A 27,510-nucleotide genomic window follows, 5' to 3' on the forward strand; every position below is an offset into this window, starting at 1 on the left:
TAGTAGTGTGCCATAATTTCCACACCATACTCTAGTGCTAATAGTAGTATACTATTGACAATATTAATTTGACCAAGCAAGCTCTCTGAGCGATAATGGTAGCAAGGTGGGAAACCGGGGAGCAATGGCTTAATATAACCTTAAAGTGCTGAATTGGCTAATGCAGAGTATTCAAGGTTTGTGTTTGCTGAGTTGCTATAAGTAATAAGACCCATATTTTCGGGAGTGGTTTTAATCGTTCTTCCTGTGTAAATTCTGCAGCATTGTGTTCCAATTAAATATTTGACGGTGGTCGCCATTTTATTTTGCTGTTTGGTGTACATTGCAAATCATTTTGTATTTATCCGTGCTCTCAGACGAAGTGAAAAGAAATTGATTATTTATGTACTTAGAAGTTTCTAAGAAAGCACTTGAGAGGAAACTTGTTGTTGGCAAAAGTTTATTGGTTGCAGTTTCATTCACGACCTGTTAATAGCCAACAAACTAGATACAAAAATAGGGTAGTAATTGAGCTTTCAAGATCATGTATGCATTTTAAAGATGCAAGCATTGGTACTGGAGGTAGCATTTTAAATAAACTATTACTGCACTACCAAATTTAGTCTATTGTCAACGTCCTAAGTGAAATGCTTTTAAAACGTTCAAATAAACCCTTACCCATGCAATATTGTAATGGAGTTGCCTTTTAAAACAGATCAAATGTGTGTCTTCCTCTGCTCATTTCTATGGGTCAAATTCACAAAGAGTTATGCACACTTAAATGCAATATAGATGTATACAAAAATAATGGTGTAGGCACTGTTTCCAGATTAAATGCCTGTAGAGTTTGAATTATGATACCATTGGCAAAAGGAAAATAATTGTTTTGCAGCTCACTGCAACCTTTAGTGCAATATGGGTGTAAAATATGTTCAAGGCTAATTGTAGTGATTCTACCCACAATTTGCAATGCTGTCCGTCTATTAGGAAGGCGAAGTGGGGTTAGATTTTTATGGGGGCGCAGTTCCTCGGGCAACAAACTTCAAAAACATAATTTATACATTTTATTTTTTTGCTTTAAACCATTATTTATCATGGCTGAAGTTCTGACTTCCTCTGTCATGTAATCTACGCATAAGTTCAAGGAATGCAAAAAAGACTTCCGTGTAAGCAATGGATTTCTATTTGATATCCAAGGAATGTGAACAAAAATCTTCATCCCAAAATTCGCTGAAACTGCATGACGTTATGCACTTATGGCACGGTTGGAAGCAAATAAACAACCTGTCTCTGAACCCCCAATTTTAATATTTTTGCTAAAGAAGTCAAACATATGTTTTCAAGGACAAATGAAGGACGGTGATTTAAGTAATGAAGAGTGAATGAGAAAATTTGCCCCGTGATAGACTAACAGTAGCTCGTGAGACAAAAGAGTTGCCCAAGTAATGGAGTAGTTGAATCAAAATACAGAAATAATAACTTTCAAAGGTAGACATTGATGAGACTAAGGTATTGGTGTAGGCAACTTACAGTGTTTTATTATAAATGTATTATTATTGTTTGTTGTGAAGTATGGTCCAGAAAATGTTAAAAGAATGTGCTATTTTTAAAAAAATCAGCTTTACGTTGCTATATTTTACTTTACTTTTAGTATTCTAAATGTGGGTATTTGCAAGCACGGAAAATTAAATAAATCATCCAGGTGGCACAACAATGAAAATATTCTTCAGAATGATATTTTTATATGTCAACTTCAATGATATTAGAATGCTTAGGAAATTAATCATTTCAGGATTACAACCTTTTTGTTAAGGTTAACTCTGGGAAATATACAGATTTTTCTGGACCCTTAATCTGACATAATAAAACCGTATATTGCTATTCTTTTGGCTACAGTAAATAGTCAATGAAAAAAAAAACTTCACCACATTCTTTGGGTTGACATCCATATTGCCAGGTTATATCCGAATTTATCTTTTTTTATGTCGCTCGCTAGCTTTAGGGAGAACGGCGGACCTGCTTGGGTTGGACGCGGAGCAGTTGACGGAAGTACTGACTCACAAGTCGATGATACTCAGGGGAGAAGAAATCTCAACACCTCTCAGCATTGAGCAAGTAAGGAACATAGAGGAGATCCTAATTAGAAGAAATGTGAAGTGCAGCTTGAAGAACACTGTGAAATGTACAGGATTCTCTGGCTCCCATTTCTGTGTTTATTATAGCCTTAGAGCCTGCTGCCATTAAAGGCCAGCTCCAGTGTTCAGCGAGGGCTTTTAACAAGGGAGCGGGACTTTAATAGCCAGTAGAGCCCACTACGAAGGGCTCTAAGGCTAATACAACATTCCGCCCCTAGGGGTCAGAATGTTCTAATTAGTAAAAATAAACAACTCTTGGAGCCCGAGGGGGTTTAAACCCCTCGTCTCCTAGAGGCCTTGGTTTACAGCAACAGCTGTGAACAAAGCCAAACACTGGAGCGTTGGAGCTCCCAGCTTCTACCAGCGATTAAAAGCCGGAGAACTCCATTGTTTTCAATAGAGCTCCGAACATTCCAATGTTCTAATATCGCTTTCAGGCCTTCAACAATAGTTATGTCACTGTGTTGTTTTCAACAGATGCCCTAGCTACAGTCTCACAGCCAATCAAGTGCATACATTGTTTTAATTTATTGCATTTATAAGCATACAGTCTCTCTCTATATATCATGAGCTCCGCACTCCTTTTCCCCAGAGAAGTTCTCTACTAATAAAAATTGATGTCTCTGAACAGTATCACAGGGATGTGCTCGCCGCCAAAGAAATGTGAGCGATGCAAACAAAACCATTGATTGATGCCAGGCAGCCGGGGCTACAATTTATTGGGATCCTTGGATGTTTAGTGGCAATAAGGTGGCAGCATTAGCCAGACACCTACCCCCATCCAGATAGAAGTAGAAATGTTGGAGCATTAATGTACTAATATTTGTGGCACAATATTGCATTTTTTAGCTAAACAAGGAGCCAAGACTCAAAGTCTTCCCCCGCCCACCTACAAAATTGGACCCAGTGTGCCATAGATCTGCCTGCACTGAAGCTGCTTCCTCAGCGTGTCTTCTGGGATTGTGACTGGTTGTCGTAGCTCCAACAGACATGCTGATTAACTCCTTTCGATGGAAGGAATGGTGGAGTAAAGCGAACATCCCCTTTCTCCTTCCCTCTAGGAATGTTTGCCCTGGCATTTGTGTATCAGTCTAAGACATTCCTATGACTTAGATATCTGTGGCACCAAGGATGTCATCAGGTCTCAGGATGTAACCATGGGAACAAATAATGTTGCAGGGGTTCCAGTACCAGAATGCTGCAGGGAGCCCAGCAAATCCATGGCAGGAAAGACAAAATGCCCTAGGAGGGAGGGTAGTTAACATTATCCTTAAATGCAGATCAGGCCTGGACGCGTTCAGATGCAGGTGTTGGTTAGGGCTCAGGTTGCTGCATGGTCCATGGAACCACATGCCAGTGGAAACCTTGAGGAAAGCTCAAGCAGTCCGTTAAAGGAGGCAGAGATGGCTAAATAGTTTGGAGTAACCTGGACTAGGCAGCCCTTTTCTTCAGGGTCAGTGACAGCAAACAGGGCCAATAAAAAAAAAAAAATCAAATGGTACGGATTTTTATTTTTTAATGGTTAGCTTTCAATAAAAGTGCTCAATTTTGTAAATCCCCAAACCCTGGAGTGTCTGATTGTCAGACAAAGAGGCAGCCTATTTGAAAGTGGTACTTAACAGAGACCTCTATGTATATGCAAAATAAAACATGTTTAGGGAGGAGCCGATTTTAAAGACATAGTGTCTGCCAGAGCTCCATTTTAAAACTTGGTCTTAAAAGACGAACATACGAATGGCCTGTGTGAAGCTGGGCTTTTTCAGACCTTCTAGGAGGAGGATACAGTATGGATGTATTAACTATACAAAATAATGCATCTTATAAGGAGGCAAACATTTTGGAGATGTGAGAGCTTTGCTGCCATTGGCTAACTGAATAGACGGCAACTACCTGTACAACTCTTAGGAGCCAGCCAAAAATATGACTGTTTTCATGAGTCCTAACATCTTTTTAAAATTATAATCTTCGTCACTTTTCTTTTTGTATTTCCCTTTAAATGTTAGCCCCAGCTTCCAGCTGGCCTCTGATGTACCATATGGGTGTTTTGTGGTGCTACATGAAGAGGTGTTCAAGTTGTCGTTGTTGCTTTACTGGAAGAATATTGCTAGCCCATTACTAGGACAAGCACCCCATAAAACCTATTTTCAGTCACCTTTGTCAGAAAGAAGCCAGCCCTTGGGTTTCTTTGGAGTCGGGAATGATGCCATAGTACTCCGTTACAAGTGCACCATCATGCCACTTTGCATGCTGGCAACAACAATTTTCTCCTTTGTCTCGCTGTACTTCTTGCAGGCTGTGGACAGCAGGGATTCCGTAGCCATGGCACTTTACTCCCAGTGCTTTGCATGGGTTATCAAAAAAATTAACAGCAGGATCAGAGGCAAAGACGACTTCAAGTCCATCGGCATCCTGGACATATTCGGCTTTGAAAACTTCGAGGTGAGTTGCAACAGCATGGGTTTTCCACGTCATAAACAACAGAGATCAACATTTATTTCAAAAGCATCTTACTGCTTTTCCTTGAATTATTTTGATTGGTTTTTTTAATGGGGACGATTTGGATAAATCCCATGGTGAAATATATCAAATCAAAAACAATTTACTCTCTAGCAAATCATTCTAAATAAGAGTATTAAGGAAAAACCTTCCTTTTTACTATGCCTTGTTTGGCAGGTCCATGCAGTCACACAAGCATATCCTCTACTGCCTGTAATTCTGAAATAAATTTTGCAACTTTGGAGAGGGATGGGGGCCGGGGTGGACAAAAGCTGGAGCCTGACATCTCTTCTGAAATGCCAAGCATCTGCATAAGAGCCACAGCAACTCCCATTACACGGTAACTGCCTGAGCCCGCCTCATCGAGCCCAGTTAACCCAAGGAGATACACCAGCATCAAACAAACTAAAGACTGCTATTTATATAATTAATTTTATGTTTCTATAAATATATATATTTAATTACAGATTCCCACGGTACTATCTAGAAAGTCCTGTGGTCCTTAAACAAGATTTAAAAAAAATATATGTAAAAAAATAATTCAAATACACTGTACTACACCATATTTCACAAATTAAGCGCATTACAGTGTGTCATTAATTTTTATTTAATTCTTCACAAAAAAGTTTAGAGTACCACAATAATACCTACAAATTACAGCACACATTTTTTAGAAAGCTTACATTTGTTAAAAAAAGAAAAATACACTGTATTACACTATATGTAATTAATATAGTGTACTATAGTCTATTTTTAATTACTTACATTTTTTGTATCTGTAACTACTGCAGTACTTTCTAAGTAGTAGCACAGTACTCCGTAATCATTTCATACATATAAAAATATAAATAAATTTCTCTACCTACTACCACTTTAGTAAAGTGGCAATTGGTAGGGAACAACAATAAAGCCTACTACTTACCTATATATAAGGCTCTAACCCAGAACACAGACAAAGTGTGGTGAAAACAACAAGGCTGTCTTTTAGGTATGGAAACGCCACTCTACGCCACTCCACTCTACTGTATAACATGCTACGCCACTGTAAAACACTCCAGTCTCTGCCACTCCACTATACACTATTTAACTGTACGCTACTCACTCCTTGCCACTCCATTCTACGGTATTCCACTATATGCCACTCCACTTTACGCAACTCCACTCTAGATCTCTCTACACCACTACACTATGCTACTCCACTATATGCTATTCCACTCTAAGCCACCCAGTCAACGACACTCCACTCTATGCCTCTCCACTTTACGCCACTCCACTCTACGGTATGTCACTATATGCCACTCCACTCTACGTCACTCCACTCTACACCACCCTACTGTACGCCACTGAACTCTATGGGATTCCACTGTATGCCGCTCCACTCTAAGCCACTCCACTCTACATCACTCAACTCTACACCACTAAACTCTTTGCCACTCTACTATATGCTATTCCACTTTACGCCACCTAGTCTACGACACTCCACACTACGCCACCCTACTGCACGCCTCTCCACTCTATGGGATTCCACTGTATGTCACTACACTCTACACCACTCCGAATATGTGTCGTTACTTAGCATACCAATACTTTGGATGCTTTTAGTACAAAGTTTTTACTTTGCAAATACTATTACTAAGCTACTTTTTACTGCACATGCTTTTAGTTCGCAACTGCTGACAAAATGTAATTAAAATGCTTTTTATTCTCAATAAAATATATCGCATAACTGTACATTGCATTTTTTTCTTATTTTTTCTTATAAATTAATTGAAATAGTAACCTATCCCCTGAGACGGGATGCCAGAGAAATAGAGGTTTTGCAGCGTGAATCTTTCTGGATTTACTATGCTGTGCATATTCCGCAATCTGGTGGTTGGGTCCGGAATCGTAGTCTTTTTTTTTTTTTTTTTTTTTCGGAGCCCAGGGTGGCGTCGACGTCCCACCATTTGGTGTACCTTCGGTGACGTCGGCATGCTTCCGGCGGAAGCTCCCACCCTTGGGCGCCATCTTCAGATTCTTTTTTCCGCCGTTGGGTCTGGATCGTCGCGTGAAGCTCCAGAAGTTTTGGAGGAGAAAAGGAGAAAAATAAGAGAATTTCTTCAGGAAAAAACTTGAGAAGACCAGGAGAAGATCATCAGAGCCGGGACGACGAAGAAGGAGAGGAATCTCGAGATCTTCGACGTCCGACGGAGAATGCGCACACAGGGGGCCCCCTGAGCGCAGTAATGGACAACACACCATTTAAATTCTGCCGTAATTGCCACCACAAGTACACGCAGAGTCTGCAACCTCTGTCTGCCTATCGACCACGGGAGCAAGGACTGCAACGCCTGCTCAGTCTTCACGCCGAAGACGCTGAGGATTCGGGAAAAACAGAGGATAGCCCACCACGCGATGCAGGGCAAGGGCAAGGCTCCGTCGCGGTACGACCTGGGCCTCTCCTCAGATGACGAGGACAACATCGCCGAAGGCCCAGATGTCTCCACGGTCTCAGAGACTGATAAGAAATCGTCAGACAAGGTAGGAGAGTCTACGACCCCAAAACCCTCTACAGGGCCTCGAAAACCTGAGGCTGACTCTCGAAAATCAGAGTCTAGAACCTCAAAGGGAGCACCAGCTTCGAAATCTTCGACGACCGAAGCTGCGGTCCCCGAAAAACAGCCCAGCGGATCCTTCGAGAAGGACTCCCAGGCGGCAAAGACCAGCGAAAAGCAAAGGTCGTCGAAGCAAGCTCCCGAAAAGGGATCCTCGACGAAGGAGAAGGAGCCGAGAGCCGCTCCGACGTCGACGGGCCGTCGAAGAGGGTGGCGAAAACGCTCGACGCCGAGCAGGCCGCACAGATGGAGAGAAAAAAAAGAAGGCTCGAGGCCGAGATGGAAAACATCATCCAGAGGAAGAAGGACTTCGAAGACAAAATGAAAAGCTTCAGGATCCCCTCGAAGCCCACAACGGTCCTCGAAGAGATAGAAGAACACGAGGAGTTCGACGCCGAAGAGCCGCCGAAAACTCCGGAGCCCTCGGAGCAGGGAGAAGAGGAGGACCTCTATTACACAGAGGGTGATTACGGGGACCCGCGTTCGAGATATGACTCAGGATCCTCGACGGCTCAGGACCAGGATTGGCAGGACATCTAGGCCGAAAACCCGGAGGAGGCTGTGGAGACATACCCCTCCAGGCCTTCGCCGCCAGATGACATTGGGGCCTACTATGAGGTCGTCAAGAAGGCTGCAGCAGCTTATGGAGTCAAGTTGGAGGAGGAGAAGGCTAAGGCAGATTTCCTGCTGGAGACCTTGCTCCCCGCACAGACAAAAAGCCACTTCCTGCCCATGCTGAAGAGTATTATGGTATAGGGCAAAGAGGCGTTCTGAGAACCAGCTACCTGCAGGTCAGTCACGCCAAGGACGGAGAAAAAGTACAAGTTCTCCTCCCAGGGCCCCCCTTACATCCAGGGGACCGTTTCAGCAGACTCAATTATAGCCGCAACGGCCAGAAGAAGGGCCAACATCCCAACAACATCGTGGCCACCACCTGACAAGGAAAGCAGGAGGATGGACCTAACAGGCAGAAAAATTGAGAGAAACGCAGCAATGCACTGGAGGATGGCAAACTCCAACGCCCTTCTCAACAGGCACCAGTACCAGCATTGGGACGAGATGAACCAATTGCTCAAGCACCTCCCAGAGGAACACCAGCAGAGAGCCGCTCACCTTGTGGAAGAGGGGAAAAGCATCGCAAACTCGTGCCTGAAGACAGCCTTGGAAGGGGCAGAAACATCCAGAAGGCTGATGGCTATAGGAATCACAGAGAGAAGGCAAGCCTGGCTCAGGATCTCAGGCTTCAAGACGGAGGTTCAAAACAACATCCTGAACACCCCTTTCAATGGAGAAACACTGTTCGGAGCCCCAGTTGATGAGAAACTCACCCAACTGAAGAAGGACAACGAGACGGCAAGGTCCATGGGGGCCCTGCAATTCAGGGGGATGAGAAGAGGCACTCCTACGCCAAGGCGGAACGGAAGGGGTGGAAACCAGCAAGGACAACCACACCAGGCGTTCCACCAGGGTCAACAGAGTGACAACCAAGGTCACCAGGGCCAGCAGAAACAAAACTGGAACTACCAGAACAGGGGCCAATCCTTTAGCGGGAGAGGAAACGGACGGGGCCAGAGAAGGAGAGGCAGTGAACAACCCCCCTCTAAGTGACTTCACACAGGAAAAGGTGCTCACCCACTCAAACCCTCCGAGGGAAGAGCACAGAAAAGCAAAGAGGCGAGGGCTACACGGACAAGACACAAAAGAACATGTAACACCAGTAGGAGGCAGGCTGAGATTTTTCCTCAGAGAGAGGAGAAAAATAACCACAGACAAGTGGATACTCAACATCATACAGTTCGGATACTGCATAGAGTTGGAAAAGAGACCACCAAACAGAAAGCCAAAGAAAAGAGAGCACTCGGGAAGGGAGCTGCAATTGCTCCAAGAGGAAGCTCAAGAACTCCTCCTCAAAGAGGCCATCAAACCAGTCCCATTCAAAGAACGGAACAGGGGAGTGTACTCAAACTACTTCCTCTGACAGTGAGGACAGTGAGCAAGAACTTGGGAATGATGGCGTCATGCACACCTGGTCCCCAATGTACGCCTGCAGATGAGACCACTCCAAGAGTGGCTGCAACAGCAATGGTCACAAGCTACAGGAAGTTGGGAGGAACTAGTGGTTCTAACGCACAAAGTGCAGGAAGAAATAAAGTGGTGGACCAAAGAAAGGATAACAATAGGGAAGCCTCTAACGCCACCGGACCCAACAGGGACCATCACCACAGACGCATCCCAGAAGGGATGGGGCGCACACATGAACAAGCTCAGAGTGAGGGGCCAATGGAGCCCAGGGGATGCGGTCAAACACATCAATTACCTGGAGCTGAAAACAGTGTTGCTTGCCCTCAAGGCCTTTCAGAAACAACTGTACAACCAGAAGGTGCTGATATAGACAGACAATACCACAACAATGTTTTACATCAACAAGCAGGGGGTAACGCAATCATTCCCTCTGTCAAGCTTGGCACAGGAGATCTGGAGATGGGCAATACCACTCAAAATAGATCTGCTAGCCATACACCTGCCAGGGAAGGACAATGAAGAGGCAGATTGGCTCAGCAGGCAAACTTCAACATCCCACGAGTGGGAACTCAACATACAGGAAACAGAGAGACTATTCAGGAGGTGGGGCACTCCGACAATAGACCTGTTTGCAACACTCCAGAATGCAAAATGCCAGTACTTTGCATCCAGACAACCAGAGGCACTATCCCAAGGGAATGCCCTATGGATAAGCTGGTCAAAAACATTTGCCTACGCTTTTCCTCCGATACCACTGATTCCCAGGGTTCTCAACAAATGCATGACAAGCAACATGACACTCATCCTGGTGGCACCACAATGGGCCAGGCAGACCTGGTACTCGCAGATAATGGAGATGGCCCAGGGTCCACCCCACAAGTTCCGGGAGAAGTTCTACACCCAGAGCCGGAGGGCCTCAGCCTACCAGCTTGGCTCCTGAGGACTTAGAGTTCGCACATCTGAAACTACCAGAGGGCACCCTATGGGTGCTGCGAGAGGCAACATGGGCTTTAATGCACACGTTCACTAAGCACTATTGCGTGGATGTACAGATGAACAAGGAAGCACAAGTAGGACAAAGGTTGCTTCAACATATATTCAACAACCAACGCTCATCTTCCACCCAGCCACCACAAAAGTAACAAAACCGCTACAAAATCTATGCACAGCATAGTGAATCCAGAAAGATTCATGCTGCAAAACGAATAGTTTCTTACCTGTCGGTGTAGTTTTGCAGCTTGAAGATCTTTCTGGATTCACTAGCGAACCCACCCGCCTCCGCCAGAAAGATGAGGCTGGAGAAGAAGGTGGAAACACATAGAAAAGAAAGCAAGTTGATGCTTACAAGATACGTGAAAAGAATTACGTTGAAAAAAGGATTAAAAAACATTGCCATGGATTCACTACAAGCACAGAAAAGAAAAAAGAGACAGAAAAAAGAATCCGAAGATGGCGCCCAAGGGTGGGAGCTTCCGCCGGAAGCATGCCGACGTCACCGAAGGTACACCAAATGGTGGGACGTCGACGCACACTTGGGCTACGAAAAAAAAAAAAGAGAAACAAGACTACGATTGCGGACCCAACCACCAGATTGCGGAATATGCACAGCATAGTGAATCCAGAAAGATCTTCAAGCTGCAAAACTACACTGACAGGTAAGAAACTATTCGTTTTGGGTTGGGGAGTGTACCCTACACTACACTAACATCCCAACACTACCCTAAACCCTAAAACACTTCCCCCAGCATGACCCTGCCCTAAGTCTGTTCCCTATACTGAAAACACTACCCTGCACTACCCACCAACACTACCCTCAACCACTACCCTACACTAAAACCACAACACTACCCTAAACCCTAAAACACTACCCCCAGCATGACCCTGCCCCTACCCCATGTCTGTTCGCTACACTGAAACACTACCCTGCACGACTCCCCAACACTACCCTAAACCACTATCCTACACTACACAAACATCACCACACTACCCTAAACCCTAAAACACTACCCCCAGCACGACCCTGCCCCTACCCCCAGTCCGATCCCTACACTGAAACACTACCCCACACAACCCTCTGACACTACCCTAAACCCTCAAACAGTACCCCAGCACGACCCTGCCCCTACCCCCAGCCCAGTCTCTACACTGAAACAGTACCTGCACAACCCACCTACACTACCCTAAACCCTAAAACACGACCCTACACAACACTAACACAACACCACAACACTACCCTAAACCCTACAACACTACCCCCAGCACGACCCTGCCCCTACCCCATCTTTTCACTACACTGAAACACTATCCTGCACAACTCCCCAACACTACCCTAAACCACTACCCTACACTATACAAACACCACAACACTATCATAAACCCTAAAACACTACCCCAAGCATTACCCTGCCCCTAACCCCTGTCCGGTCCCTACACTGAAACACTACTCTGCACGACCAGCCGACACTACACTAAACCCAAATGCACTACTCTACACTACAAAAACACAACTACACTACTCTAAAACCCAAAAGACTACCCCCTGCACGACCCTCCCCCTACCCTAAAGCCTTAAAAACTACACAGCCCCTCTTACCTTTCTCTCCAAGTGTGGTTCCTCTCTTCTCCGGCTTTCTGCATCTTCAGATATACACGTATTTTTGAAAACTGTGAGTATGCAGAGGCAAACGCATCGCTCATGCCTACGACCACCCTGGCTCCCTATAAACATAGAAATAAAAAAAAAGTCTGCTACTTCCATTGAAGGTAAAGTAGCTTTGGTACGGAGGCCTATTTTTTTGTTACGGAGGTTTACTTTTGTGCCCTGCTTGATATATTTTTGGGGAGAGGCTAACTGTAAATGACTGTAAATGTACTAAATTACAAATGAACATGTACATTAAAATATAACATTATATAACATTCAAAAACTACACATGTTCTATGTACTCACATGCTCGTTCACTTAATCAACAACTCTCTTGCAAGGTCCCTTGGCTGTACCCCAACTTAACTGCTTCAAACACTAGAACTTTTTCACTTTTTCTGTGACATTCTCTCGCACTATAGTAAATGGCACCAAGAAATCCCACGTGTGAAACCTCCACATAACATCTGCCTAATCAATCAATACCTAACTTCCTCCTCTCTTGTGATTTTATTAAAATGTGGCTGGGAAAGCATTACAATGCATGCGAAATAACAACTTGCGTAGTAAAGGTTACGTATTGTTACATCGCATGCGTTTTAACGCTGCGAACTAATGGTATGCGGTGTAATAGCCGCGTACTAATGGCTGTTCACCCACCACTGTACTCTATGCCACACCACTTTATGCTACTCCACTGTATGCCACTCCACTGTAAGCCATTCCACTGTGTGCCAATCCCACTTTACACACTCCACTGTACAGTATTCCACTGTGCACTGCTCCACTCTACGCCAATCCACTCCATGGCAATCCACTCTTGATCACTCCTCTGTACGTCACCCACTCTGCTATTACACTTTACGACTCTCCACTCTATGCCACTCCACTATATGCCACTCCACTGTACTCTATGACATGCAGCTCCACTCTATGCCACTCCCCTCTACCCTATTTTACGCCACTTCACTCTGTGCCACTCCACAGTATGTCACTTCACTCTACGCCACTCTGTTTTACACCACTGCACTTTACACTTTTCCACTCTATGCCACTCCACTCTAGGCAATTCCTCACTATGCCACTCCACCCCAGTCTATGCTTCTCCACTCTACACTGTTTCACTGTATGCCTCTCAACTCTACTCTATTCCACTCTAAGCCACTCCACACTTTGCCACTGCACTCTACGCTACTCCAGTCTGTGCAATTCTACTCCGCAACACTTGATTCTACACCTCTCTGCGCCACTCCACTGTATGCTATTCTACACTACGCCACTCTACTCTGTGCCATTTTACTGTATGTCTATCCCCTCTGCTCCACCCTACTACAGTCGACTGTAAGACATTACACTCTACAACACTCTCCTTCATTGTACTCTATGACTAGGGCACTTTTCTATTAATAAATAAAAAACATTCAAATTCAATTAAAAAATAATGGTTAAAGCTTGGTTATAGCTAGGAAAACTATACAAACCAAAGTTAAACTACACAAACATTGTAAATTCTAAAGTTAGAGGTATACCTTAAATGTATAATTTACACACCACTTTCAAATTACTATAACTTGCGCACCTCCGTACACACTGTTGGCAACTCGCTAGCCGCACAACATTAACTATAACTCACCACTCTACCACGCACAATGCTTCAATGTTTTATAAATGGTTTCATTACACATGTCATTAGTCTTTTTTTTAGGAATGCTATAATTTAACTACCCATAAGTGATCTAATATGAAAGGGTATGAGCAGTGCATGGAGAAGGCACAAGTTCTAGTTAATGTGGTGTGCCTAGCAAGTGGCCAAAATTGTGTATGGAGGTGCACAATATAGTAATTACAAGGTGGTGAGTAAATTATAAATTTAAAGTATAACTATAGCTTAAACATTTCTAATGTTTGTGTAGTTTAAGTTGCATTTTTTTGATGTTTTTTGCAAAATGTAATCACAAGCCACGGGCCCAGTTTTCAAGAGCATGGAACAAAAAGCTCTACAGGCGGAAGTCATGACTGTGGCGTCATGGTCGCTCAGATGCCTTAAGTGTATAAACAAAAACACAGCAATCAACAGCATTCAGACTGACAGGTATGCCGGTGTGATAATGGGATCTGCTGGGAGCACCCATCCATATTGAAGCCATGAGCGGCCTTCCATTAAAAGTTCAGGCCCAGACGCTTCCACTGGCTGAGCATGTAGTGGCTTCTGATTAACTCCGTTTTGAAGCATTCCAAAAATGGTTATCAACATTGTGCGTTTGTTTGTATTCAATTGCTGCATTTGTTTATTAATGTCTTTCGTTGCAGGTAAATCGCTTTGAACAGTTCAACATCAACTATGCAAATGAAAAGCTCCAGGAATATTTCAATAAACATATATTTTCACTGGAGCAGCTAGAGTACAGTAGGTAAGAACTCCAGGCTTCTTTATGTTCTCCCAACTAAGCAGTTAAAAAAGATATATATATAATTAATATACCACATAGAGTAAGTGAATTGTTATGTTATGCTATGTTAACAGAGTGCAACACTCACTGACGTGAGCACCTTAGCACTAGGCGAGTGCAGCATATGCATTTGCCATCTAGTGTGGGATTTCGAATTTAATCACCTGGTTTTCCTTCTAAATATTTGTTTTATTTTCAGGAATATTTCATATGACTGATGACCAACCTCCCCACAACCTCCCTACATTAACAACACTTCCACATTAAATTCATTCAGCCATTGGGTTGGGCGCTGTTTTCCAGCGCTGCTTGTGATGGCAGTGAAACGTCACGGAAATATTGAAAGATCAGATTGAGTGCAGATTGAGGACGCGTGAGTTATTGGATAGGGTTTTGAGGCTTGGTGTTAATTTTCATCCCGAAAGGCATAAGTAACTGCATAATCAAAGAGCATGAAATCATGGTTAACTTGCCAAAGCATATGGCACCAATGTTCCTCTGTTTAGCCCTGACTCTTTTTCCTTTGACAGCCAGCAGCTGCCATTCACTCATGCACAGCTCCACTGGTGCATTGCTAATGCAGCAGATTACTGTCTCCCTTGACACCAGGGAATACCTAATCTTCTACATTTCTTCGCCTTAAGCACCAATTGTTAGGCATGCAACATCCATCGTTGTCCTACACCAAGATTAGTCGGAGCCATGAAGCACAGAACAGCAGTCATAAAGCTGTGAAGCAGCGTTGCAGCGTGCCAATGAATGAATGAATGAAATTGGGATTTATAGAGCGCAACTAAACCCATAGGCATCAAGGCGCTGAAAGATGGTACAACTGTTTGATCAGAGGAGGGCAAGGGGCAGGTTACAGGTATGCTTCTTGAAAAAGCCAGGTCTTGAGTGCTTTGCGGAAGAGGGCATGGGATGTAAGACCCTTAAGGTCATCAGGGAGCGTGTTCCATGCATGCCATGCGCCAGTGCCACCACACTGCACTGATGCTTATATGGCATGCAGCAGGAGGATCTGTGGTTGTCAGCAGTGGTGGCTGGCATTTATGGAGAGTGGTGGGGTGGGGGAACAAAAATAAAAGTGAAAAAATAATCCCACTTACCTTGTATGCGTGACGTCCTCTTCGCTCGGGTCTCCAGGCAGGCTTCCGGAAACTGCTGTAACCAATCCTGTTTCTGCTTTCATGCTGCATGAGAGCAGTGCTAGGATTGGAAGGAGCGGCCTCTCGCCCTGCTCTTGAGGGCACTTGAGCCCTATGCTGTCTCTAGCCCAGCTGTCTGGGACATGTGGGTTAGAGAGGTTTAAACTGCGCATGTCTGGCTGGCCGTCCTAAATGACATGCGCACTTTAAACCCAAGTGAACTGCCTATCACTGCTTTCTGCTTCTGCCTGGCTGCCACCAGCAGTAAGCAGAAAGCCCTGCCCCCTGACGCTTAGCTCTGGACGGGCTTTTGAAAAATAAAATGGTCATTTATTACCATTTTATTTTTTTACCCCTGGGTCCTGGCCTGGGAGCATTTTTTTAATGGAGAAGGTGTCCCTGGGTATCAGCTCAGGCAACAGTGTGCAGACAGTGAAGACCAGGAATGTGTTTCATTGCCTTTTGGCATCCCCTGCTAATAAGAACTTGATGGCTTATTGTAGTGAATGAAACTAAGACTTGAGATGAATAGCATCATCCCTTCTACCTGCAGGGCCCTTCTACCGCACACCCTTGAGACTGTCTTCCCCTTTAATAGCTCGACGCAGCAGTTAGTCTCAGTGGGTGCCCCACTTCTATATAAGGAGACGAAACATGCTTCGGGGAGCCTTTTGCTGAAGCGACATCTGGCAAAGTGGCACAAACACCGCATGTTCATCACAAACCAGCTCTTTATTTAATCCAGGGCCATTGTTATTTCTAATGCTTCCATTTCAATAATTTTCTCGTTCGATTAGTAATCTAAAATGGGGACACATCCTTGCTTAAAGGATGCAAGCATGTATTTCACTATAAACAGTTAACCTGTTGGCACATGTATGAATGTGGTTCACACTGCACATAAACGTCATGTTGCATTTGGTGGCCAGTGTTGTTGGGCAGCCACTTTAACTGTGTTGCTGTTATTGCTACCGCCATCTAGTTTCCTACTGGAATCCATGGATGTCACACATTTGTGTAATTTTATTTCATCTTTTTTTTAATGCAGACCAAAAATCCAATCGTTTTGTTTGTCTTTATGTGGCTGTCCCTGCAGTTAAATTTTTGCAGTGTTAAATCTCCATATCTTATAGAATGCCTAGGTTCCCCATTTTGTACCAGAGATGCAGCACGCAAAGTAATGATGGGATGCTGTTTTCTGAAGAGCGGTTCAAGGTTAATGGTATCACTGCATGGTCTTTGCAAAGGTTTAGAACAAGGATTGATGTAGTCTTGGAGCACTCTTGCTGTCTTCCGTTAATCCCAGGCTGGAACATGCCATTGTGGTCATGGAGAGTTTATGTTTGAACATTGTTGGCGTTGTATGTTGCATGCTCGGAGATATCTACACAGATGCTGCACATAGGATGCTGGTATCATGGAAAGTGTGTGGTTGTTTGAGACATTTTCATGGAGGTATTTGCAGCTTTAACTTTCTCCGGCTGTCGCATGTTTGCTGGTTCCTCTTCAGAGGCTCAGCATTGCTTTGGGACCTTGATGTCCCTAAGAATAGTCATGAGTCGTGAGTCTATCCAAAGTCAGGACACAGAAAACAGGCAGGATGAGGGCAAGCGCTTTCAGACTTTCTCTGTATCCATGCATGCTTCAGAGAGAAATTACTCAAACGTTATGGAGTCAAAGAGCTATCTGTGAGCGAAAATTACGTTTCTGGCAGCCATCATTCTCATCTTGCCAAAGGTAGTCGAGTCACAATGCCAACTGGAAGCCTAGACTCATTTTGTGTTGAGGGTTCCGGGAAAGGTTGGATGTTCACCTAGTGTTCGAAATACTGGTAATGGGAGTCTGAGGCATGGTTGTTGTCGCTCTCCAAATCTTGCTTTACTCTTTTTTGCCAGTTGTGAAATTGAAATGAGTCCCTAACTTCCTGAAATGAAGTGAAATGTGCTTTGGTGGTATGCTGTTGTGTGTGTGTGTGTGGGGGGGGGGGGGGGGGGGCTGGGGAGTGTTAATCAGGCCAATGAATGCAGAGTGATCAATTAGGTTGTATATGCGCTCTGGAATTGAATTTGTCATTGAATCGAGAATGAGAAGCCTCCAGGTGGATGTCATGATGTCCATTCATAATGTTTTTGGGATAAACAAAATCTGTGTTTTACTGATTTTTGTCAGTTTAAATTGGGGTCTTATTGTAGCAATGGTTCAATTAGTGATGAATAGCAATTTGAAAGAGATCTACCTTCCAACCGCGAATCAGCGCAATGGTTATGTGGCCTTTGAAACGTATTTCTATAGGCATTCTGGCCGGATTAGTCTTGATGCAGCATTGTGGCTTCTCTGTTACCTGGAATAAAGAAGGCAGGAGCTCTTATGCTGAATCCAAGTCGTAGTCCAGCATGGCTCGGACAAGAGTAATCAGTGCCCCAATACAGCGAGGGTATTCATGCAAAGGAAAAATTCTTGCTCATGCGTAGGAAGCAATGATTTACTACCTTTGAATCCAACAAGACCATAGCGTCCACAGTGACTTTTGAGGTAAATTTTGCCAATGGACTGCCACTCTGCAGTGTCCATTATAAGATAGTCAGCAGTGTGTTCTCCTCTCCCACAGGTCAAGATTTACACACTGCTTGTATTGAGTTTGATGTAGTTCTTCTCATCCTGTTATTCACGGCCTTCAAGCAAGGTTCTAGATAGCAGCTATTCCTCTCTAAGGATTTCTTGAGACATACTAAAATATTTGCAGTTTGAGCTAAAGAGGAGGGAGAGAATGTATGGAAGGTTTATATGTCAAGCCAAATAATAAACTTCAGAGTCCTCTAGAGAAAGGCTTAGGTGTGTCAGCTGCTCTTGGAGCGCACAAAACAATATTTATTAAAAGCTAGTTAAATTGTTCCTGACTTCCTGGTGGGCCTCACCTTTTTGTTGTACCTTTGTAATTTCCAGCTCATGTCTGCCAATCCGTTTCTGTCCCTTTTGTAGCACCGTCAATGTAAAGTGGCGTTTTTACACAAAATACACGTCATACTTCCTTGAATTCTATGTACTCATTTATCGATGTATATAAATGCAATAACATGTATATTTCTTACCATTTCTAGAGAAGGGCTGGTGTGGAAAGACATTCAGTGGACAGATAACAGCGAGTGTTTGGACCTTATTGAAAAGGTAAAACAATTATAACTTTCTTCCATAGTCGAGAGTGTATGCACAAGTATTTCCATGTTGTATGTAACCAGTGCAGGAAGATAGCGGAGTAGTGCTCTTAAAAATGCCTTAGAATGCCCCTGAAGGAAGATAGCAGAGTAGTGCAAATGCCTTAGAATGCCCCTGAAGCTATACTTCTTAGATTGCTTACTCTGTTCCTGTTGTCTTTAACGTATATACCATTAAGTAACTGTACATTGTATGCTTGATACAACGCACCGTAATTATTTATCGATTATTTTTCCTTATTTTGTGTAATTAACTCGATTGACAGTAAGCACATTTTTGTGTTGTCCTACCATTGTCGTTTATTGTAGGATACTTTCTTTATTTTCAGTCCAATAGACAACCAGCATTTCCAAATATGTATTCATTTGTTTTTAGTTTTGTGTTTATTGATTACTATTCACAACATTTTGATCAGAAATACCGTATGTTTCCCTCTTTCGAGAACTGCACTGCAGACTTTCTCAAGGCCTTTTTTTCATGTTAGTGGATAACAGTGTTTAGTGTTGCGGTGAGTCTATAATTATCTCTCCAGGCCAGGCTGTTCAGTATTCTTGTTGGTGTTCAATCAGTGCCATTTTACTTGAGAAATAAATCATTATGCTCAAAATAGGGATTTTACAGCCGGAAGTACCCATAAAAGTCGTTGATGGTTCACATTTCTAGTCTAAAACATATGGAATCACCCATTGAAGTAAAATGTTACGATTTTCACGGAAGACGGTATAAAAATAACCAAATTGCATCGTATAACTAACTTGTGTACAAAGAACGTCACTATATGGCAGTAAAGCAACAGACCATTATGGATTGAATATATGGGTCCATATTATAGAAACGTGGCACTAGTAGCATAAGAACAGGACAAGTTAATTTATACTTGTTTCTGTTTTTGTAGTATAGACTGCGGCAAATACTGCAGTGTATATTACACTGTGTTTTTTAAGTACAGTGAACATTGTGAAACCCCATAAAGTACATATACCTTTCCTAAACCATTTAAAATGAATAATAGACATTTTAACAAAGAAATCCTAGCCCTAAGTACGGTTGTTTATTACAGCAAACACTATACTTGCTACCTCTGTAAATAAAATGGAAACAAACCGACTTGATGTCAAATATAATCAAATCTCTGACATTCAGTGAGTGCATAAAATGTATTTTTTTGCTTCTTCTCCACACATAGCAAACGCAATTTAAAATCAATGTGTTCTCTCAATGGTGGCATTTCCCGGGGTTGATGGGGAGGGTGGTACATAAAAAAAAGAAATAATTAAAAGCGCTTACCTTCAAACTTGACGTTCTCCTCAATGGTCTTCTCTCCTCGACACAGGCAGGCAGGCTTCAAACTTCAAGCCAATCCTGGCGCTCCTCTCACCAGTATGAGAGCAGTGCCAGGATTGGTAGGAGCGGCCTCTATCAGCGCTCGGAAGAGCACTGGAGGCTTTTACTTTCTCTAACCCAGCTGTCTAAAGACAGCTGGGTTAGAGAGGTTTAAAGTGTGCATGTGAGGCTGGCCGCCGCAAGTCGGCCTGCCAAAATGGCATGCGCACTTTAAACTTAAATTCCCCTGCCCTCTTTGCGGCTGCCAGTCAGCAGCAGCCCTGCCCCCGTCCTGATGCTCAGTTCGGGATGGGGTGACAAAAAGCAAAAGGGTAATATATTAACTTCATTACCATTTAATTTTTAGTCTCTGGGGGCATTTCAGTGGGGTGACGCTCATCCGCTCAAACAGAGAAGCTGCACCTGTGTGCTATATTTGTCCCAGTTACACAAGTGGCAGAAATTGAGTAAATACATTTCTTTTGAGTTGTATTCTTTTGTTAACCATTGAAAGGCTTCTGTAACATGGTCTCTGATAGCATTATCTAAGTCAGAAAAAGAATATCAGTGCATTGGGAAATTGATGTGTGAGGGGGGAGGTAGTGTCAATGTATGTGTTTTTGGAAGCAGAATGATCAAAATCGTACAAAAACCTACAAAACAAGAAAGTAGCTAAGCCACCAGTTCTGTCTTTAATTTGCAAATGCATGCAAATAGCATGTGGTCATGTCTCTTGTCCCCCTTATTACCACATTAAAGACAGACTTATTGACTTTGAAAATGCTTGTTTTAGTTAAAGCAGCTTGATTATGCGCCCTAACACCGAGTTTGTGTGTGTGTAAACATAAATGTATAAATGTGTCTGAGAATCTTGCACACAATTCCGTCCTTAAACTTTAAAAGAAAGCCTGCTGCAATGAAAAAAAATACAATAAAGGCTTGCTTTCTATATGCAGATAAATATGTGATAAAGAATTTAATGTGCAGTCATTCAGTGTGCTTTTGAGATGTAAAACTGCCCCTCATGCACTTAAATGCCAGCACTCCATAGCAGGTGGAATGATACATCTAACAACTAATAATATGAGGTAAGAAAGAAGAGATTCTCTGGGTGGAACCAAAGCCCACTCTATATAAGGAATTGATAACACTATGCCCTGCAGGCAGCTGGACTGCAAAGTCAGATATAAAAATAGAAAAAGGTTTGTTGCTGCTGAGTAAAACCTGCTAATGAAACGTAGGGGCCATTTTAAGATAAAACATTGGCATGACATACCAGTACATGACATATTGCTTTTTTGTTCTTTAAACTCAGAAACTTGGCCTGCTTGCACTCATCAATGAAGAAAGCCACTTCCCACGCGCTACAGATAACACTTTGTTGGAGAAATTACACAATCAACATGCTGTGAGTTATTCCAGATCATAGGTTTTAAAGTGGAATGCAAAATTATTTTATTTGAAAATGTAAATGTGACTTTACAAGCCTCTGTGTTGTGTATTCTTGGGAATCGTTATTACATAAAAGTCAAGTGATATTAATTATTTGTTTTGTAAGAAGTTCTTTTAAACATAGCAATTCATACTTAGGACCTGATGGTCAAACAACACACCTACATATTGGTAATAATGCAAAAGTATCATCTTGCAGATATTAGTTTATCAAATCAAAATCTTTTGACAGTTAATCCTGCAGATGGAAATAACGGTTGTTGAAATAAGCCATAAGGAGGATTCTGAGCATTTGTAATTTTTGTATTGTGGTTAGGAACATAGGAGAGGTTGGGGAAGAGATAACTGTTGGGAATGGGTGAATGCCTCAAAAATCAATACTTTATAAGTAGTGACAAAAATTCCTTTTTTTAAAACAAAATGTCTTTGAAATGACGTCATGCAGGCAATAGATACAGATTTAGACAGGGAATAATAGATGCAGCAGCGTGGAAAGAACACAAATAACAACAAGGATAGAAATACAAGAGTTAAGTTTTCCCCACTCTTATACATTTATTTATGACAAATTAAATGGCAAATGTGCAGAAAACCTGTGGTTAGTCAGTTGTAATTCGACAAAGACATACAACCAAGTGGCGATCAATCAGCCCAAAGCTTGTTTATAATTCTGACACCCTTTTACCCCCATAACCAGAGGATTGCTACCTCCATCATGTATATTGGGCCCAATAATGCCAACCAGTGATGTATTGTAGGGGGTATCGACATAGCCCAATCTCTCGCTATACATAATTGCGCCGTAACATCTGCAATCTGAACAATCATAGAAATATGTCTGTCGACACCTCACTTAAGACCCAACATAATATCCCTAGGATTCATTTGCAAATTGCATTTTAGTAGCTGGGAGAGAAAGCAGACAATGCTAACTCAAAATTAAGAAAGATGTGGACAGCTGGCAAAGTGAACGATATATGCAGCAGATACATCGAGGGCAACTTTTCCTACATGCATTCCCCCCTAATTCAACTTTCCATTTGCATATATTCTCCGGTTATATTACAGCATGCATAGGGTCTTAAATTGTTGGAGTTTCAAGCTCACCGAGGTAACAGAGGAGTAAACAGTTTTAAAAGCATCCTTAAGATCAGACTCCTGACTTCCACTTCTATTTTAAGACTCCATTTGCCAGCAAATTGTTCAAGGTCGTCCACTTCATGCTCGGTAAATATAAGATAGAGTTCATGAATAGTTAATTTACAATCTCATTTTATAAATATGAAATAAGCTTGGAGTATTAGTTAATGATTTCACAAGGAACATTATATTTGAAATAATCACGAGTCTGGAGATACTTAAAGAAAGTCTTACGTGGCAGGTCAAATGCAGTTTGCAGATCAGAAAAAGAGTGAAATCCTTTAACATTAAATACTTGATCAGTCATTCTAAGACCTCTGGCAGGCCATGACTTGGCAAATGGGTCTTGAAAAATAGTTGGTATAGATGGATTATCCCAAAGAGATGTATAATAATGCAACGGTGGGATCTTATAAACGAAGCAGATAGGAGTCAGATTCTACATACATCCTCAGCCAGCTTGAAGCCCTCCCACTTAGAGTTGTTAGTATCAGTTTGTCCTGCCAATTAGAGCTTCCAGTCCTTCCCTATAAGGATCTGATAGGGGAGAGAATTACAATCAGGCTGAGAGTCAACCAGAAGATATCTTAGGTGAGATCCAAAAGCAGCCCCAAAATTATTCCTAAAATCGAGTAATGCCCAGCCACCTTTGAAAGGGTGAAGTTTCAATAGATTAATAGCCTGTCTAGCCCTTATATATCTCCACTGCAAGTTAGTTATCCACCACTCCTTCCAAATTCTGCAAAAAGGAATCTGGAACCCGTAAGGGGTAAGAACAAAATAGATTTCAAAATTTGGGCAGAGTATTAATTTTCACGATATTACACTGGCCAATGATACTTATTGCAGCTTACTTCAAACCAGCATCTTAGCTACGGTTAACTGATGAGGTAATCATGATACCTAAATAAGTAGCAAGTGAGACCACAATCAGCGCTTTTGTGGGCATTATGAAATTAACAATTATTTGAGTTTTAAGTATATTAAGTTGATACCTCGAGAAAGCCCAAACTTCTCTGCTTCTGCAGAAATTATCCTAAAAGCATGCAAGGGCTCAGACAAATACATGACCACATCATCCGCATTCACATTTATTTTAATATCCTGGCCATATGTCTAGACTGGTACAATACCAGCATTCTGATCTATATGCCTTAAATTGGGCTCCTGATAAAGAATGAATATAAGCAGAGATAATGGACACCCCTGTCTGGCGCCTTACCTGAACTTAAATGTAGAAGAGAAGGACCCAGCTAAGACTACATGAGCCATTGGGCACTGATATAAGTTCTGGATCTGTTTTAAAAACCAGTTCCTAATACTCATAGCCTGCAGAGTTAGCCTTATACTTGACCACAAGACCCTATCAAACGCATTTTCTTTATCAAGCAAGATCATACTAGCGCGTATCCCAAGAATATTTGAAGCTTCGAATAACACAATAGCATCATTGATATGGCCGGTAGTATCTTTACCCAGAATAAAGCCATAGTCACAAACATTCCAAACAGTTTTTCATAAAACATTTGCACAAAGAATGCTGGTGCTAGAAAATGTTGGAATAAATGTGCCAACTGGGCACGAAAAACATCTGAATATTTACAAGTAATTTTGGTGGAGGGAGTTTTCCGCATGTCAAAAAGCAAAACTAATTTTTTTCATGTTTTTTGTCGTATCATTTGCTCCTCTGTAGATGGTGGTGCACAATTTGTTGCAAGTACATTTAACTCCTTATTTGAAAAGGCTATTTTGCCACTCAGGTACACGGACATTCACATAACCCACTCCCACAGGTCCGCCTTCTCATAACAGGCTTACCATACATCTGTGTGTGCCACATGAATACCCTACTACTCCCGCCACAATGAGGCATGTTAAAACTTGTGACATGGTACAACAAAAGCACTTTCTCAAACATGATGACAATTTGTGATGTGCATTTCATTTTCCTCTATACACTGTTCTGTATTTATGAAACAGCTGCTTTGAACTTTCCATGTTGACTTGGCACTTCTTCCGAGGTTGATGTTAAAAGAAATTAGATATTCACCTGCTAGCCGTCATATCCAGCTTAACACTTGGACCATCCAAGTCCCTATGTACAATCTGTCACAGTAGACATGGTAAGAATTAGCCTAAAAATGACACATCTTCACTCCCTCTTTTATTGTGGAATGATAAATTGTCATTTCTGATTAGTACACAATCAAATTCGTATTCCTCTCTTGGACTATGCTGGGACTTCTCCTTTTCCCACCATAAAATCTGACTCTCAACCTAAGTTTCAGAGAACTTTCTTTCAAAAAACTCTGCAAAGAGACCCTAATCATGACCTTTCACCCCTCTATAAAATACTAAAAGATCAATCCATGACAATGTACCCCATTCTTTACCTTCAATACCACAGCTTTCACACACCAGGGAAAATTCCAAAGTGTTTTGATGTGCCACAGATCTTTTCTTTAGGACTTTCCTTTTCTTCATTGTATCTTGAATCACAAAGGTCTGCCAAGCCATCTCGTTTGAGATATTCAGCACCCAAGCTGTCAAATGCCTCGGCCAAAGGACCCCAGTCCTCAACATGCTTCAACATGTGAGGATGCACCACTAAATTCTGCTTAAGTCTCAATGTTGTGCGGATGAGCTGTTTTCACTGGTAATATGGCGGTATCGCTTCTGCCAAGTGTTGGAGAGAGGGAATCTACACCGCCCCCTGTAGTTCAATTACCCTGATCTGAAAACGAGGGAAGACATGATCAGTCACATACCTTGCGTGCTGAACTCGTGCTGTCATGCAGTAAACATGAGGATAAAGTCTCTGTCCTGTGACAATTGGGATCCTTTCAGATCTCTTCTTCTTGAACTCACAGCAGACTCTTTTACAGCTGTAAACTGTTTTGGTGCAGTTAATCGAGCCATTGCAACCTGAAAGCTCCTGGAAAAATGTGCACATTTTAACCAAGTGTTATGCCTTTTATATTAATACTCCATTGGATACCTAATGTTGCTTTCTTCACGGTCTATGTAGGCCTGGCTCACCCCGCTTGCAGACATAGCACTCGATAGATAGTGAATTATGTGCAACTTTGTAAACATTACGTTTGTCATTAAAAATATATATTTTTAAATACACGTAAGAAAAACATACAAGTTGCATGCCTAAGCATGGGTGCATTCTTGTGCAGAAACATGCATTTATATGCATACACATACTTGTGTACACACATAGATGCCTATTTGCATGCATACACGCAAATAAACACATCAAGACCTCTGGGTAAGTCAAAATGTGTCCGTTTCTCCTTGGTGGCAGAAGATTAAACACTTGGAAAACCTACACGGGTGGCCCATTGTGGATAAAGAGCACCCTTTAGTCCAAGGCACAGGCCCCATCCATAGCAGTGACTGTTTTCTTCTGAAAATAATCAAACACATAAATATCCACATGCACACCTGCATCTTTCAAACTGATCTTGCAAGTTCCTTTATAATGTGTGATCAGAGTGATGCTCATTGGTTGAAGAGGTTCTTCCGCACTGGAACCATTTAGCTGGAAGACATGCTGGCAAAACTCCTCTAAGGACAGGAAGAACAGAGCAGATGCAGTCTGGTGCACGTTCACTTTAGGCTATGGCCTGCAGGAGCAGCTACCTTGTGGGCAGGCAAGGCAATAGACAGGCCAAGGCCTGCTGTCTCCTGGGGCTTACATGGCTGGGACATCACGCTCCATTTGAACTCAGAGCCTAGCTGGGAATGGCGGCTCCCGCCCTCCTACATCCATGGTCAACAGCCCTGCCAATGGTGCATGGAGGATCTTACCTTTGTCATCCCCTACTTGTACAGACAGGCAGATTACCATGTTGCACTTAGATCAACTCAGACCATGCAGTAGGAGGATAAACCATTGAAAATGTTGAGGTTATGGACAGCATGAACCTGCACGTGGATTCTCTACAGGCTAGTGCAACAGACACCTGTGTAGAATCCGCTTCTTGAGGTGCTGGTTCCAGGTACTGCCCTGTATATACACGAACATTGATAGCATGTCTTCTTCTAACCATTGTTGGGGGGAAGACAAAAATGAGGCTGTCAGGACTCTTTAGGGCAGAGTAGACCCACTGGCCACAGTCTCCAAGCCTCAAACTCCTGCACACTCCATACCTTCTTCTTGTCAAGTTTTCGCTGCGTTTTTTTATGCTGCATGCTAATACATTGCAAGGTCTCTATGCTATTTCCTGTCCAAAGGTTGTGCATGCAGTTAGTAATTTTTATTATTTGGTCTTATTTAAAGGGGTGGCTTCTGTGTAACAATGATTTCTTTTATTCGAAGTACCCCCTCTGCCTCTCTGGGGCTCATTATTCGGTTTTCAAGATCTGGTGAGGTTGACATACAGTGTGTTTGTGCTTGAGTTCAGGCTGCTGCCTTTCCATTGTGGTTCTTCAATGTGATGCAGTGGGTCACTTAACAAAGATGGACCAATCTCTGTTGTCAGGGTTGTGGTAAAGCAGGGGTGCAGGTTGATATTTACTTTTAAAACCACAGTTTCAAGGTGTGCCTTAGGTTGAGCAGTACTAGCACTAACACACTTTCCAAGTGTGTTTCAAATCTACCAGGTGTATGTAGAATGGGCACATAACCCTGCATTAGTAAAAAAACATTTACACTCGAGTGTTCCTGCTGTTAAACTTGGGATGTTAATGCGGTAAATGCTCAGGGAGTACAATACAAATACAATTTCCCTTTGGTTAACATTGCATTTCATTCAGACCTTTTTTTTCTCTTCTTTTTTCAATTAGAACAATCCTTCCTATGTGAAACCAAGAGTTGCTGTGCACAATTTTGGAGTGAAACATTACGCTGGGGAGGTAATTTACTTTTCTGCGGCAGCTCAAATTCGTCCATACATTATTCTA

The 27,510-nt window shown here is 42.6% G+C and overlaps 1 protein-coding gene across 1 annotated transcript in view; it reads left to right on the plus strand.

Annotated features, from left to right (window-relative positions):
* Positions 1 to 27,510, plus strand: part of MYO10 (myosin X) — a 593,993-nt gene that overhangs the window by 331,761 nt on the left and 234,722 nt on the right. The window contains exons 11-16 of the mRNA XM_086965266.1: positions 1,976 to 2,094; positions 4,407 to 4,553; positions 14,181 to 14,281; positions 18,567 to 18,633; positions 21,320 to 21,412; positions 27,394 to 27,462. Coding sequence (XP_086821392.1) covers positions 1,976 to 2,094; positions 4,407 to 4,553; positions 14,181 to 14,281; positions 18,567 to 18,633; positions 21,320 to 21,412; positions 27,394 to 27,462 — 596 coding nt within the window. The remainder of the gene's footprint in view (positions 1 to 1,975; positions 2,095 to 4,406; positions 4,554 to 14,180; positions 14,282 to 18,566; positions 18,634 to 21,319; positions 21,413 to 27,393; positions 27,463 to 27,510) is intronic.

The sequence above is a fragment of the Lissotriton vulgaris genome, chromosome 4_1, assembly GCF_964263255.1.
Source record: "Lissotriton vulgaris chromosome 4_1, aLisVul1.2, whole genome shotgun sequence".
Lineage (NCBI taxonomy): Eukaryota > Metazoa > Chordata > Amphibia > Caudata > Salamandridae > Lissotriton > Lissotriton vulgaris.